Source organism: Hyla sarda, chromosome 4 (assembly GCF_029499605.1).
Source record: "Hyla sarda isolate aHylSar1 chromosome 4, aHylSar1.hap1, whole genome shotgun sequence".
Lineage (NCBI taxonomy): Eukaryota > Metazoa > Chordata > Amphibia > Anura > Hylidae > Hyla > Hyla sarda.
This window is the reverse complement of record NC_079192.1, coordinates 354,747,539-354,762,459: the sequence shown is the minus strand read 5'-3', so window position 1 is coordinate 354,762,459 and position 14,921 is coordinate 354,747,539. Positions and strand designations below refer to the sequence as shown.

Sequence of the window (14,921 nt, the reverse complement as noted above, 5' to 3'; positions counted from 1 at the left end):
TAGAGGAACCATCCTAAGTTAAGATACGTCTGTAGGGGGATCGAATCTCTGCACCCAGGGACCTCAGACACCATCAAACTTCCTCTCCACTTTGCGCTTAATATAGATCCCCTTTTCTAGTTTCACTACTTGTGTTACCCTTGTGATGAGATCAGCCACTCCCGGAGGAGAGGATCTGTTCCAAAACTGTGCAATCAACTTCCTGGCTTGATACAAGATTTTCAGAATCCCAACCTCTGCCTGGGAGGGCTCCCGACCACAGCCTATAAGTCCAAGTAGGCATTCCTTGGGAGCTCTGTTAATGGTCACCCCATACACTGTTCTAATGAGCTGCAGCACTTCAGTCCAATAAGTCAGCAAACAAGGGCACGTCCACATCATGTGTACCAGGTGTGCCTCCAGCTCACCGCAACGCGGACAAGCCGAGTCAGACCTTACCCCTATCATATGAAGGAATGAGGGAGTCTTATATACCCTGTGAATAAAGAACAGTTGAGACAGCCTATTGGATTCCGATAGAGACAAAAATGGGGTAAGTGCCAGTACAGTACTCCATTCCTCATCAGTCAGGATCCCAAGGTCCCTCTCCCATTTAGACCGAACCGTCAAAGGGAAACCCTCATGATGGAAGCCAAGCAGTTCCTCATAAAGCCAGGAAATCACACCAGCAGAATCACGTTTAGTCACAGTAGATTCCAAAACCCTATTAGACTGTACCCGTAACAATTTCACCCGATTTTGCGACTCATAGGCATGATGGATCTGTAAATAGCGGTAAAATGAGGAACGCGGTAGGGCAAACTCCTCCCGTATGTCCTCAAATGACCGAACAACCTCCTGATCAGCCAACTGACCCAACTCACAAAGTCCCCTCCTCTCCCAGAACTCAGCATCGGCATAGGAATTAAAGACAGGCAATCCAGGGTTATGCCACAGCGGAGTAAATTTGAAATAACTGGTAATACCTAAAAGTTTTCTCACGTGGCCCCAGAGATTACACAGTAGGCGAGTCGTAGGAGAGGAGTCAGGAGGTCTGGTAAGGGCCCCAATCTCCAAAATGTGTAACGGTATCCTACCCCCATGTTTGGCCATAAACAATCGACCAGTAGGTCCCAATGTGAAATGCGCTGCCCACCCTCTCACCTGATGCAACTGCTACGCAAGATAATACAACCATGGATTCGGTAATGCAAACCCCCCCCCCCCCCCCGAAGATTTACCCCGCTGTAATGTTTCCAATTTAATCCTAGCGGCCCCACCCCCCCCAAACCAGTAGCCTGAAAAGTCTCTGAATCCTCTGAAAGTGAGCCATCTCAATCCACACCGGGGAATTCTGCAATATATATAACATTTACGGCACAAGAACCATTTTGAGTGGGAGCTTACACCATACGGACACTTTTTGAGAGCTTTTATCTAGAAGGGGGAGTAGATTGCTAGGAACAAAATCATGTAGGGAGGGAGTAATGTAAATTCCTAAGTATTTAAAACTAGAGACTACTTGTATCTTAGAGATAGCTATATGAGGCACTTCTGGTAAAGGGTCTAGAGGCAACAGGACTGACTTGTCCCAGTTGATGAGTAATCCTGAGTATGACCCAAATTCTGTAATAAGGGACATTACCAGGGCCAGTGAGTGAGCTGTGTCTCCCAAAAACAACAACATGTCATCTGGGTATAGGGCTACCCTTTCTTCTATATTCCCATACCGAAACCCCATTACATCAGGTGACATCCTTAGTAGGCTGGCCAGAGGCTCAATAGCTATGGCAAAGAGCAGGGGCGACAGGGGACCTCTCTGCAGGTCAAATGTTGAGGAAGTCTTACCATTAATTCTGAGGCGGACAACCGGGCTCTGGTAGAGAAGCTTAACATAAGAAAGGAATCTGTCACCGAACCCCATGGCACTCATCACACGCCACAAGTAGTTCCATTCGACGCTGTCAAACGCCTTGGCAGCGTCCAACTAAAAAACCGAACGGGCCCCTACACCATCCTGAGACATCAGCAAATTGAGATACACCCTCCTAATGTTATGAACTGTAGACTCACCCACCCGCAACAGCTGCGGCAGTAAAACGCCTGAGAATTTTTTATATACCTCACTAGGGAGGCCATCCGTGCCCGGGGCTTTTTCATTATTTGCATCTTTCAATGCCTGTTCCATTTCCTCTAGAGAGATGAGAGAGTCCAGCTCTCCCCTCTGCTCCTGAGTAAGGGAAGGCAACCCAGCTCTACAGACATATTCCCCCAAAGCCCCCTCGGAACAGGAGGCTCTAGACGAATACGCATCTTTATAGAAAGCCAACATTATCTCCATAATCCCATTATCATCAGTTACCTCAAGACCCTGCTTATCCCTCAAACAGCTAATAAACGAAATCCCCCGCTGCGCCCTAGCAACCGACGCCAGCAATTTACCAGTACTTTCACCACATTCAAAATATCTTTGCTTAACAAAAAAGCGTTTATATTCAGCAGCCTCCTCCAAGTACATTTTATAATCTCCCTGTGCCTGCAACCAAACCTCATCCGTCATCCGGGAGGGAGCCGAGACATACGCATGCTCAGCTCCAACCACAGACAATCTCAGCTTCTCCCCCCTCTCCCTTGTGAACGATTTATGTATACTAATATCACGGATAAAGAGCCCACGCAAGTATACTTTAAGGGAATCCCACACCGTAGAGACTGAGGCTAAACCCACATTCAAGGCAAGATATTCACGAATCTTGACACAGACAATTTCAGCAGTAGTCAGCACCTGCAACCAGAACGGATTCAGTCTCCACAGGGGGCGCACCCCTTCTGCCCCGTCCGTGAAGTCAAGGTTAAGCCTGATAGGGGAGTGGTCTGAAAGGCATCTAGCCAAATATTATACCTTCCTGACCATTCTAGCCATGTCCCCATCTCCAATCTCCAAGTCTATCCTAGAGAGGGTCCTATGCATGGCCGAATAGCAGGAGTACTGCAGAACTGAAGGGTTGCAACAGCGCCACAAGTCAAAAATATCTACCTTAGATATTATATTAGCAAGTCCAGTCGGCCTAGAGCAAGGGGGGGGGGGGGGGGGTTGAGATCCCCAAAACCTATCCACCGATGCATCCAGGACCTGATTAAAATCACCACAGATAAGTACGGGGGCTACTGGGAAACCCGAAACTATAGAGAGAACACGGTGCATGATATTACCACTATAAGGGGGAGGGATGTATAACCCCACAAATATAACCATGCGGCGAGACACCTCTCCCAACAAACAAGCATATCTACCCTCTGGGTCAATGCTAGAGGAGAGGACACGAAATGGGATAGATTTATGGACCAATATACTAACTCCTCTAGCATGAGAAGAAAAGGTAGAGTGGAACGAATGACCAACCCAGGCTCTATGAAGATCCTCAGTGTTGGTTCCTGTCAGATGGGTCTCAGTAAGACATAGTATTGCTGGTTGAAAATGCCTCACCGCATTAAGAACAGCATATCGTTTGGACACATCACCCAACCCCCTAACATTCCACCCTATAAAATTAAAGGTAGCCATCCTGAAGCAGTAAATAGGCAGACAGCAGCCCCAGAATCATCAAGCATACTCACGGGGCTCAGGAACAACCTCACGGGGATCAGGAGCACATTCAGATAGAGCAGTCGTAGAGAGAAAAGAGCAGCGGAGGGAGAGACGGAAAACGCACCCAACAGACAGTGAGGAACAAACCAACATCCAAAGTCAACACACCTACATAACCACACCAATCGCCGCGGCACACGGCATCCAGGAGCGCAAACATACCCACACCAGACATCCACATAGTTCAGACATACCCAGGAAAGGGACCAGGATGAGAGGATGAAGGTGAGCGCATATTGCAACCAGTCAGACAGCAGGCCAAACATTCCCAAGCATTCAGTAATTGAGCTTCTTCTTCTTTGTTTCCAGCAATGGTCATATACCTTCTGAACACTAGTCAGCAAATCCCAACCCAGAGGACTCCCACCCACCCCAGAAAATCAAAAATAACATCTCAAAATAATACAAAGGATAATGCAGACCCCCCCCCCACCACACCCCACCACAATAGTAACAGTACCAGGTGCCCCTACTCAGGAATATCAGATATAAGAAATAAAACAAGTCTTAACAGCAGAGCACTTAGAGCACATATCAGACAAGGCATCACAAAGTCAATCCGGAGCAGGTTCCGGTGAGCCCCTGCGGGCCCTCCTGCGCAATTGAGCTTCATATGTGTCCAACCAACGGACCGCAGCATCTACTCCCTCAAAGAAATGGGTAGTCCCCAAAGCAACCACCCTCAGCCTGGCAGGGTATAGCATAGAATATGGTAAATCCAGGGTGCGCAATCTCTTTTTCACATCCATAAAGGAGGTGTGTTTCTTCTGCACCTCCGCTGAGAAATCCGGAAAAAAGGAAATAACCTGGTTGTCCACAGTCACCGGCTGTTTTTCTCTGGTCAGTTTAAGAACTAAATCCCTGTCACGGTAATGTAAAAGTTTCACTAGCATAGACCTGGGCGGACCGCCCGGAGGGAACGGCCTCATAGGGACCCGATGAGCTCTCTCCACAGCAAAGAGAGGGGTCAGATTGTCAGCACCAAACACCTCCTTTAGCCAGGTTTCCATGTACTCTGTTGGTGTACGGCCCTCACATTTTTCAGGCAGTCCTATTATCCGCACGTTGTTATGGCGCAGACGATTTTCCAGATCATCTGCTTTAGCCTTGAGGAAAGCAATGTCCTGACTGTATCTAGTAGAGTCCCAAACTATAGGCATCACTAATCCGACTCTCCACAGCAGAGGTGCGCTCCGTCACTTTCTGCAGATCATGACTCAGTAGAGAAATAGCAGACTGCACTGTGCCCACCTGAACGGTCAGCTGAGATAATGTAGTGTTACATCGTTGTATTTCTGCAAAGACTGCGGCCAGAGTAGGTTCAGCGGCGGGTACATCCGGGGCCACAGCTTGCACACCAGATAGAGCTGGAGGGGTATCAGGCAATGATACATGTGATCCCACAACAGAAGCCTGCAGAAATGTGTCATAGTCCTCCAGTGGGTCCAGGGGGGTCCCCATATCCACCATAGGAAGAGGGGCTTCCACACAGACAGGAGAATCAGGGGACGACCGTCGTAGCGCAAACCTCTCCAACTTTGCCGCTACCTCCTGCTGAAGGGTTAATGTATTCCAAATGATGAAGACCCACTGGCTTCCTGCTGTGAGGGACCAGCCCCCTCCTTATTCCTCCAGCCCATATTAGAATGCAGTCAATGAAATAGAGAAAGCACACAGTGTGGTACCCTATAGGCCACCAACTTCACTCCGGCCAGGTAGACAGTTCACAGTGCTATATGTATGAAATGCCTCAGCAAGGGTAGGGTGAGGGGGGGCACACAGGCACAAGGAGCAGGGGCACAGGATGGGCAGCAGGAGAGTGAGTGCAGCCAGTACCCACAAACACTCAGCAAAATGTCCAGTCCCAGATGTTATAGGGTGGTCAGAGGAGTGCCCCCCAAAGCGCAGCAGCAGTCCAGTGGGGTATCTCCAGCAGCTTCCAGCAGTTGAAGAGCAGGCCCGCTGCAATAGAGGGAGATGGAACTCCCGGAGACACTTCCCACCTTCTCCCCGAAGATGACAGTCCGTCCCTCACCCCCTCAGCCCGGCCGGACCAGCCAGGTACCTTAAGCAGGGACTCTGGCAAGAGCTCCTGTAGCTCCGGTAGCAGCGCGGTCTCTCCTCCACCGGACGCCGCCTCCCGCACTCCAGCAGAGTGGTCCCGACCGGCAGACAGATGGAAGACGTGCCGGGCCCTCGGGGATTGCAGAAGATACCAGCCGCCGCCTCTCTGCAGCACAGGAGCGCCACACGCCACCCTCCGCGATCCGGACCGGAAGCCGAGGAAGGCCCCGCAGAACACCGCCTGGAGAGGTCAGCGGACCCGATCGCCGACTCCAGCCACCACAGCTAAGACCGGGCACCAGGATCCTCCGAGGCGAGACTCCGGAACAGGAGAGCGAACCTTCAGCTCCCCCAGGAGTTCCGGGCAGGAAAGTATGGGAGGCCGCACGCTTCAGGCCTCAGCACCCTCCACAAACTCCACCGATTCCCACGATGGAGCCACCGCAGGGGTCCCTAAGGTGGTGGGGTACTCCCAGGGAGGGACAGGAGCAGTCACAGTACAGGATGGCAGGGATATTTAGAGGATGAACATGCAGGATGGTAGGAGCTAAACTCTCACACGTCCGATCAGGCCGCCATGCAGACCACGCCCCCATCATCAGGATAGTTAAAGTCCCCCATTATTATCACATCATTCTGATTTGCTGCTTTGTTTATTTGCTTCAGTAATTGATCTTCTGGCTCTTCCATTATGTTTGGTGGCTTATCCATAATAAGTCCACATTATCGTTTCCCTCCTATATATCCTCCCGCAGTGCTGCCCTTCAAACTCTATTTCTCATGAAGACAAACTCCTCCCCCTTTCTGTTTTGGCCGATCCTTTCTGAATAGACTATAACACTGTATGTTTACCGCTCAGTCAAAGCTATTGTCCAACCAAGTCTCTGTTATACCCACTATATCATAATTTTTCTCAGACATCAACCACTCCAGTTAGGCAGCTTTATTGGACAGACTTCTGGCATTAGTCAACATGCAATTCAAAGGTGTATGTTTTTTCTTCCTATGAAGCCTATCCCTATTAACTATTCTAACCCCTCCCTCCGCTCAAGCCCCTAGGTATATTAATAAATCCCCCCCTCTCTCTATCTACACTACATTGTAGGTTCCCTCTCCCCACCCCCGGTCCCTAGTTTAACCTCTTAAGGACTCAGCCCATTTTGGCCTTAAGGACTCAGACAATTTAATTTTTACGTTTTCATTTTTTCCTCCTCGCCTTCTAAAAATCATAACTCTTTTATATTTTCATCCACAGACTAGTATGAGGGCTTGTTTTTTGCGCGACCAGTTGTCCTTTGTAATGACATCACTCATTATATCATAAAATGTATGGCGCAACCAAAAAACACTATTTTTGTGGGGAAATTAAAACGAAAAACGCAATTTTGCTAATTTTGGAAGGTTTTGTTTTCACGCCGTACAATTTATGGAAAAAATTACATGTGTTCTTTATTCTGAGAGTCAATACGATTAAAATGATACCCATTATTATATACTTTTATATTATTGTTGGGCTTAAAAAAAATCACAAACTTTTTAACCAAATTAGTACGTTTATAATCCCTTTATTTTGATGACCTCTAACTTTTTTATTTTTCCGTATAAGTGGTGGTATGGGGGCTCATTTTTTGCGCCATGATCTGTACTTTTTTTTGATACCACATTTGCATATAAAAAACTTTTAATACATTTTTTATAATTTTTTTTTAAATAAAATGTATTAAAGTAGGAATTTTGGACTTTTTAATTTTTTTTTTCGTTCACGCCGTTCACCGTACGGGATCATTAACATTTTATTTTAATAGTTCGGACATTTACGCACGCGGCGATACCAAATATGTCTATAAAAAATGTTTTTTACGCTTTTTGGGGGTAAAATAGGAAAAAACGGACGTTTTACTTTTTTATTGGGGGAGGGGATTTTTCACTTTTTTTTTACTTTTACTTTTAAATTTTTTTTTACACTTGAATAGTCCCCATAGGGGACTATTCATAGCAATACCATGATTGCTAATACTGATCTGTTCTATGTATAGGACATAGAACAGATCAGTATTATCGGTCATCTCCTGCTCTGGTCTGCTCGATCACAGACCAGAGCAGGAGACGCCGGGAGCCGCACGCAGGAGAGGGGACCTCCGTGCGGCGTTATGAATGATCGGATCCCCGCAGCAGCGCTGCGGGCGATCCGATCGTTCATTTAAATCGCGAACTGCCGCAGATGCCGGGATCTGTATTGATCCCGGCACCTGAGGGGTTAATGGCGGACGCCCGCGAGATCGCGGGCGTCGGCCATTGCCGGCGGGTCCCTGGCTGCGATTAGCAGCCGGGATCAGCCGCGCATGACACGGACATCGCTCCGATGCCCGCGGTTATGCTTAGGACGTAAATGTACGTCCTGGTGCGTTAAGTACCACCTCACCAGGACGTACATTTACGTCCTGCGTCCTTAAGGGGTTAAACATTCCTCCACCCTTCTAGCAATCATATCCCCAAGCACAGCTGCACCCTCCACATTGAGGTGCAGCCTTCCGTACGGTAGAGTCGATATGCGACAGCAAAGTCAGCCTAGTTCACCATGAACCCAAACCCTTCTTTCCTACACCAGCTTCTGAGCCACTTGTTTACCTCCCTAATCTCCCGCTGCCTCTCTGTTGTGGCTCGTGGTACAGGTAATATTTCAGAAAAATATTACCTTGGAGGTGCTTGCCTTAAGCTTGCTGCCTAAGTCCCTGGAATCATTTTTAAGGACACTCCATCTACCTCTTACTTTGTCATTGGGGCCAATATATACCATGATCCTTTTCTTACAAATGTCCTTGTTCAAGTGTCTGTCTAGGTGCTGGAATTTCTTATCCAGCAAAGTTTTCTTTTCTTTTTTTTTTTTTTTTTTTTTAAACAAAACACAAGGTTCAAACAGGAAAAAGGGTGATAAAGGCCACACATGGATCAAAATAAAGGACATAGAGGAGCATGTTTTACTATGCATTGCACAATAACAAAAAGAGGACATCTTTGGTGGTGCTTGTTTCGTAGAAAGAGTGGCCACTAACATATACATAGGTATACCTACAATAAGCACAAGAGCAAGAAGTAGGTCAGAGATATGTAAAAATGCCCCCATTCAGATTAAAAGAGCAAAATATATACCTATTGTGAATATACCTTTAAAAGGCCTTTGAGTGTATACTGCATAGGGAACATCAATATTTAATTGTTCTGTGTTTATTGTTGTCTAATGACTAATATTTCTGAATCCATTTAGTCAGCATGGCTTTGCCTAAAGATATTTTTTTCTACCTTTTTTTCCCCTCATTTTAACAGGAAATTCATAATTTGACACCAGCAACTGACTTTTACAAAAAGCTTGCTTTGGATTGTTCAGGACAGCAAGTAGCCGTTGATCTTTTCCTCCTAAGTGGCAGATACTCAGATTTGGCTTCTTTAGGTAGGCTATAAGCCTTAGTTTTCTCTTTCAATATTTTGCATATAAGACACATGAAGTTCCTTTTTCTTGAGTTATGATACCTGCTTATGTTTTATTTCAGGTTGCATTTCCAGATATTCAGCAGGTAGTATTTACTATTATCATGCTTACCATCTTCAGCATAATCCAGTTCAAGTGGAGAAACTGCAGAAAGAGTTAAAGAGATACCTTACCAGGAAGATTGGGTTTGAGGCTGTTATGAGGATAAGGTGCACAAAAGGTATGTATGAAGTCAGAATAAGCATTTTAAACAGCACTAAGGTAAATTGTGTTGACTATAACTGTTTAACCAGCCTAGCGGTATTCCCGAGCGTGACTCAGGGTTAATTTTCGCTGCTAGAAGCGGTAACCCCGAGTCACGCTCGGGGTAGAATTGCAGAGTTGCTGTGCGGGCTGCACAGTATATCGCAAAAGCAATCGAATCACGATTTTTGCTTTTTGCGATGTAGTGATGCAGCCCCTGGGAAAATATGTGATTATCTGCTCGGGTCGGCTCCCGTGGCGGGGGCCGGCCAGAGCAGGTAAAGACATATACTAAAAGTCAGTGTTTCTCAACCAGGGGGCCTCCAGATGTTGCAAAACTACAAACTCTCAGATACTACAAAACTCTCAGCATGCCCGGACAGCCTTTGGCTGGGAGCAGTAGTTTCACAACAGCTGGAGGCCCCCTGGTAGAAAAACCCTGAACTAAGTGTAAAAGTAAAAAGGAAGAAAATAAAAAAAACTTTCGCTCACCTAATCCCGGTCCCTGAAGATGTCGTTCCCCTCCGTGCGCTCTGGTCACTGCTCTATTCATCTTACAGGACCTTTCCCTTTTCAGCCAATCACAGGCCGCAGTGGTGTAAAGCCTGTGATTGGCTGAAGGGGAAAGGGCTTGTTCTGCAGCAAATACACTAGGTTTGAAATCTGCCCGGCAAACCTAGTGTATGTTACTGCAGGACAAGAAGGTGACAGAGGGGGGAATGTGACACAGGGGAGAATGTAACAAGGGGGGGGGGGGGAATGTGACATAGGGGGGAATGTGACAGAGGGGGGAATGTGACAAGGGGGGGGATGTGACAGGGGGGAGGAATGTGACAAAGGGGGGATGTGACAGGGGGGGAGTGGAATGTAACATGGAGGGGGGAGAATGTAACAAGGGGGGGAATGTGACAGGGGGGGATGAATGTGACGGGGGGGAGAGTGTAACAAGGGGGGAGAATGTGACGGGGGGGGGAATGTGACAGGGGGGGGAATGTGACAAGGAGGGGGAGAATGTGATATGGGGGGGGAAATGTGACAAGGGAGGGGGAATGTGACGGGGGGTGGGGGGGGGGGGGAGATGTGGAATTTCAATGCAAAAATTTGTACCGCTTTTGGTACAAATTTCCAGACTGAATCATACCGCTAGGGAGGTTAAAGGGAATCTGTCAACAGATTTCTTCTGCCCTATCAAAAAAGATTAATGAGCTGCTTCTTTGTCCTGCCTGCCCACAGGTGATCGGCAGCATTATCTATGACCAATATTGACACAATATTGGCGGATAGGTGGACTGAAGCAGATGCTCGTGAATATTGCAGATGTCAGTACCGCCCCATTATATAACGTATAAACAGAAATTTTATCAGAATGACTGTGCATAAAAAAAGTATAGTGAAGCATCACATCCCACAGATAGGGCAGCAGAAATATATGGCATTCTCTTTAATCAATTTTTTTTTTTATAAGACCTACAGAGTGACCCCCTACATGTAGGCTCAACAACTTATTTTTTTAATCCAATACTTTTTATTAAGCTTTTTATTTTTACAGAAAAGAAAAAAACAGACAGGCGTACATAGTTACATAGTTAGTACGGTCGAAAAAAGACATATGTCCATCAAGTTCAACCAGGGAATTGAAGGGTAGGGGTGTGTACATTAAACACCAGAACATATTACACATTTCTTCAGAGCCTTCCGTTTAGTATACACTCCTTTCTCCAAATGAATAATGTAGTCATCTTAGATCAGCTCAGACAAATTCGGTGGGGAGGCTCTTAACCAGTGCTGCTCTATTAATTTACGTGCCTGATATAAAATTCTACATACACAAATGTGCATTCCATTTCCTTTGTCACCAACCTTCTAGAAACCCATGGATACAGTTAATAGCCAATGTGTGAATAGTGAGACCATATACTGATCTAACTAACTGGACCACTTCCCTCCAGAACTGTGTAGGATTAGTACAGTCCCACATCACGTGCATAAAATAATTTATTATAGAGTACCTCTCATGATTTTGTTAAATTTGATAATACTCCCAGTTCACTGTCTCCATCATGATAAACCACCCCCTGTCTTTATTTTTTATAATTTTTTAGTTTTCTACCTTGATATTGCTCTGTATTTTCTGCTCAGTGAGATTCACAGACTGGCAAGGGGCGTTACCCAGCAGGCATTACATCATCTGAAGCCATACAGGGGAGAACTTCCTCCCTCACACTGCTACACACAGCCCAAAGCAGTTCAGTGTGTGAGATGAGCCGTGATTGTATAAGGCTGCAGGAGGGGAGAAATGTGCTCTGGTCAAGTAGAGAGACACCTAGTGGCAGCTTTTTTAACCTCTTCAGGACGCAGGGCGTATCGATACGCCTGTGGGAATTCTGCTCCCCACCGCTCACCGGGCGGTGACAGGCACCCCATGCAAACCCCTTGGGCGGGTCCAGAGACCCCCCATGTCGGCGATTCAGACCTGCGATTTGCAGCTCTTCCGGATCTCTGGTGACCCGGTGACCCAGAAAAAAAGGGTGAATGGGGCTTTCCGAGACAGCCCCATTCACCCTTACCCAGCAGGAGTGGCGCCTCACGATCACGTGATTGCCTCCTCACGATTACGTGATTGATCGGTTGGATCGACCGACCAATAGGGAACCTGCTGGCGCGGAGATCGGGACTGCGAAGATATCGGCGACAGCTGGGGTCTCCTACCTTCGATGGCTGCGGTCCCTGCGCAGGAGCGGTGGCAGCAGCGGCGATGGTCCTGGCAGAGCAGGCGGCAGGAAACAGCAGGAGGTGAGGCCTGTTCACCTCCTGCTGTTGCTTAGCAACATTTTGCAGCATGCACAGCCAAAGGACATGCTGGGAATTGTAGTTTTGCAACAGCAGGAGTTCCAACTACAACTCCCAACAGCTGGAGACACATTGGTTGTGAAACGGAGTTTGTTACCTAACTCAGTGTTTTGCAACCAGTGTGCCTCCAGTTGTTGCAAAAGTGCAACTCCCAGCATGCACTGAGAGACTGTATATGCTGGGAGTTCTAATTTTGAAACAGCTGGAGGCACACTGGTTGCAAAACACTGAGTTAAGTAACAAACTCTGTGTTTCGCAACCAATACGCCTCCAGCTGTTGCATAACTACAACTCCCAGCATGTATGGTCTGACAGTACATGCTGGGAGTTGGATTTGAGATGCGGCAAATTTTCCGCCACAGCTGAAACTCCCAGCCAGAAACTCATTGTAAACCTCTGCCCGTGTGAGTGTATCGTAAAAACACTACACCACACCAAATAAAAAGTAAAACACTACATATACACATACCCCTACACAGTCGTCGTTCCCCCCCCCCCCCCATTGAAAAAAACAAACAAAAACGTCTTGTACGGCACTGTTTCCAAAACGGAGCCTCCAGATGTTGAAAAACAACAACTCCCAGTATTGCCGGACAGCCACTGACGGTCCAGGCATGCTGGGAGTTTTGCAACAGCTTGAGTCACCCTGTTTGGGAAACACTGCCATAGGGTATTTTTGTGGTGGATTCAAATCCCCAGTTTAGGCCTCAAATGCACATGGCACTCTCTCACTTCAGAGTTTAAATGGGGGGGGGGGGGGCCCTGCTGCTGTCTAAAGGGGGGGCCCTGCTGCTGTCTAAAGAGGGAGGCCCCTGCTGCGGTCTAAAGAGGGGGGCCCCTGCTGCTGTCTAAAGAGGGGGCCCTGCTGCTGTCTAAAGAGGGAGGCCCCTGCTGCGGTCTAAAGAGGGGGGGCCCCTGCTGCTGTCTAAAGGGGGGGCCCTGCTGCTGTCTAAAGAGGGAGGTCCCTGCTGCGGTCTAAAGAGGGGGGCCCCTGCTGCTGTCTAAAGAGGGGGGCCCCTGCTGCTGTCTAAAGAGGGGGGCCCCTGCTGCGGTCTAAAGAGGGGGGCCCCTGCTGCGGTCTAAAGAGGGGGGCCCCTGCTGCGGTCTAAAGAGGGGGGCCCCTGCTGCGGTCTAAAGAGCGGGGCCCCTGCTGCTGTCTAAAGGGGGGGGCCCTGCTGCTGTCTAAAGGGGGGGCCCTGCTGCTGTATAAAGGGGGGGGCCATGCTGCTGTCTAAAGGGGGGGCCCTGCTGCTGTCTAAAGCGGGGGCCCCTGCTGTTGTCTAAAGGGGGGCCCCTGCTGCTGTCTAAAGGGGGGCCCCAGCTGCTGTCTAAAGGGGGGGTCCCTGCTGCTGTCTAAAGGGGGGGGGCCCTGCTGCTGTTTAAATGGGAGCCCACTGTCTAAAGGGGGGCTGTGGTCTACAGGGGGGCTGCTACTTATGCCTACAGGGGGGCTGCTGTCTACAAGGGGGGCTGCTGCTAATGTCTGCAAGGGAATACTACCTACTATTAAAGGCAATCTTACAGCAGAGTCACCTGCACTAAATTGAATTTATAAGTGGATAGTGCAGGTGACCCGGTTTCTGCCGCTGCTCACCATGTGGTCATCGGTCTCACCGCCAAAGCAAATTCCCTGTTCTGCCCAATGGAGAAGAGACATCTTGGCTCATACTACAGCAGCCGCCTCCATTGTACACAACAAGGACCCACATATCAGCATGGTAAACAGCGTCAGAGACCGGGTCGCCCTGCTGTCAGATTCCCTTTAAAATATAAATACTCGTACTTGGTATCGGCGAGTACTAGAATTAAAGTATCGGTACTCGTACTCGGTCTTAAAAAAATGGTATCGGGACATCCCTAGTAAGAACATACCCCATATGTGGGTGTAAAGTGCTCTGCGGGTGCACTTCAATGCTCAGAGGAGGAGTGCCATTGGGCTTTTGCCAAGAAAATGTGTCCAAAATTGAAGGCCATGTGTGTTTACAAAGCCCCCATAGTGCCAGAACAGTGGACCCCCCCCCCACATGTTACCCCATGGGTACAGTGAGCATTTATGCCCCACAGGTGTCTGACAGATTTTTGGAACAGTGGTCTGTGAAAATTAAAAATTTTATTTTTCATTTCAACAGCCCACTGTTCCAAAGATCTGTCAAATGCCAGTGGGGTGTAAATACTCACTGCATCCATTATTAAATTCTGTGAGGGGTGTACTTTCCAAAATGGGGTCACATGTGAGGGGGTCCACTGTTCTGCCACCACGGGGGGGATTTATAAACGCCCACTTCTATTCCAACCAAATTCTCTCACCAAAATCTCAATGGTGCTCCTTCTCTTCTGAGCATTGTAGTTTGCCCGCAGTACACTTGACGTCCACACAAGGGGTATTTCCATACTCAGAAGAGATGGGGGTTACATATTTTGGGGGGCATTTTCTGTAAAATTTGGGGGAAAACCAGCGTATTAGTGGAAAAAAAATTCATTTAAACATCCGAATTTAACGAAAAGTCATCAAACACCTGTGAGGCGTTAAGGCTCAGTGGACCCCTTGTTACGTTCCTTGAGGGGTATAGTTTCCAAAATAGTATGCCATGTTGTTTGTTTTTTCCCGGTCGCCATGACAGCACCACCTGAGAGAGGGACTCCGCCCCT

At 47.9% G+C, this 14,921-nt stretch overlaps 1 protein-coding gene across 9 annotated transcripts in view; it reads left to right on the top strand.

Moving 5' to 3' along the window:
* SEC24A (SEC24 homolog A, COPII coat complex component) overlaps positions 1 to 14,921 on the top strand; it is a 916,567-nt gene that overhangs the window by 566,215 nt on the left and 335,431 nt on the right. For all 9 annotated transcript variants that reach the window (XM_056516618.1, XM_056516617.1, XM_056516616.1 and 6 more), the window contains 2 exons: positions 9,017 to 9,140; positions 9,241 to 9,399. In XM_056516618.1, the coding sequence (XP_056372593.1) occupies positions 9,017 to 9,140; positions 9,241 to 9,399 (283 nt within the window). The remainder of the gene's footprint in view (positions 1 to 9,016; positions 9,141 to 9,240; positions 9,400 to 14,921) is intronic.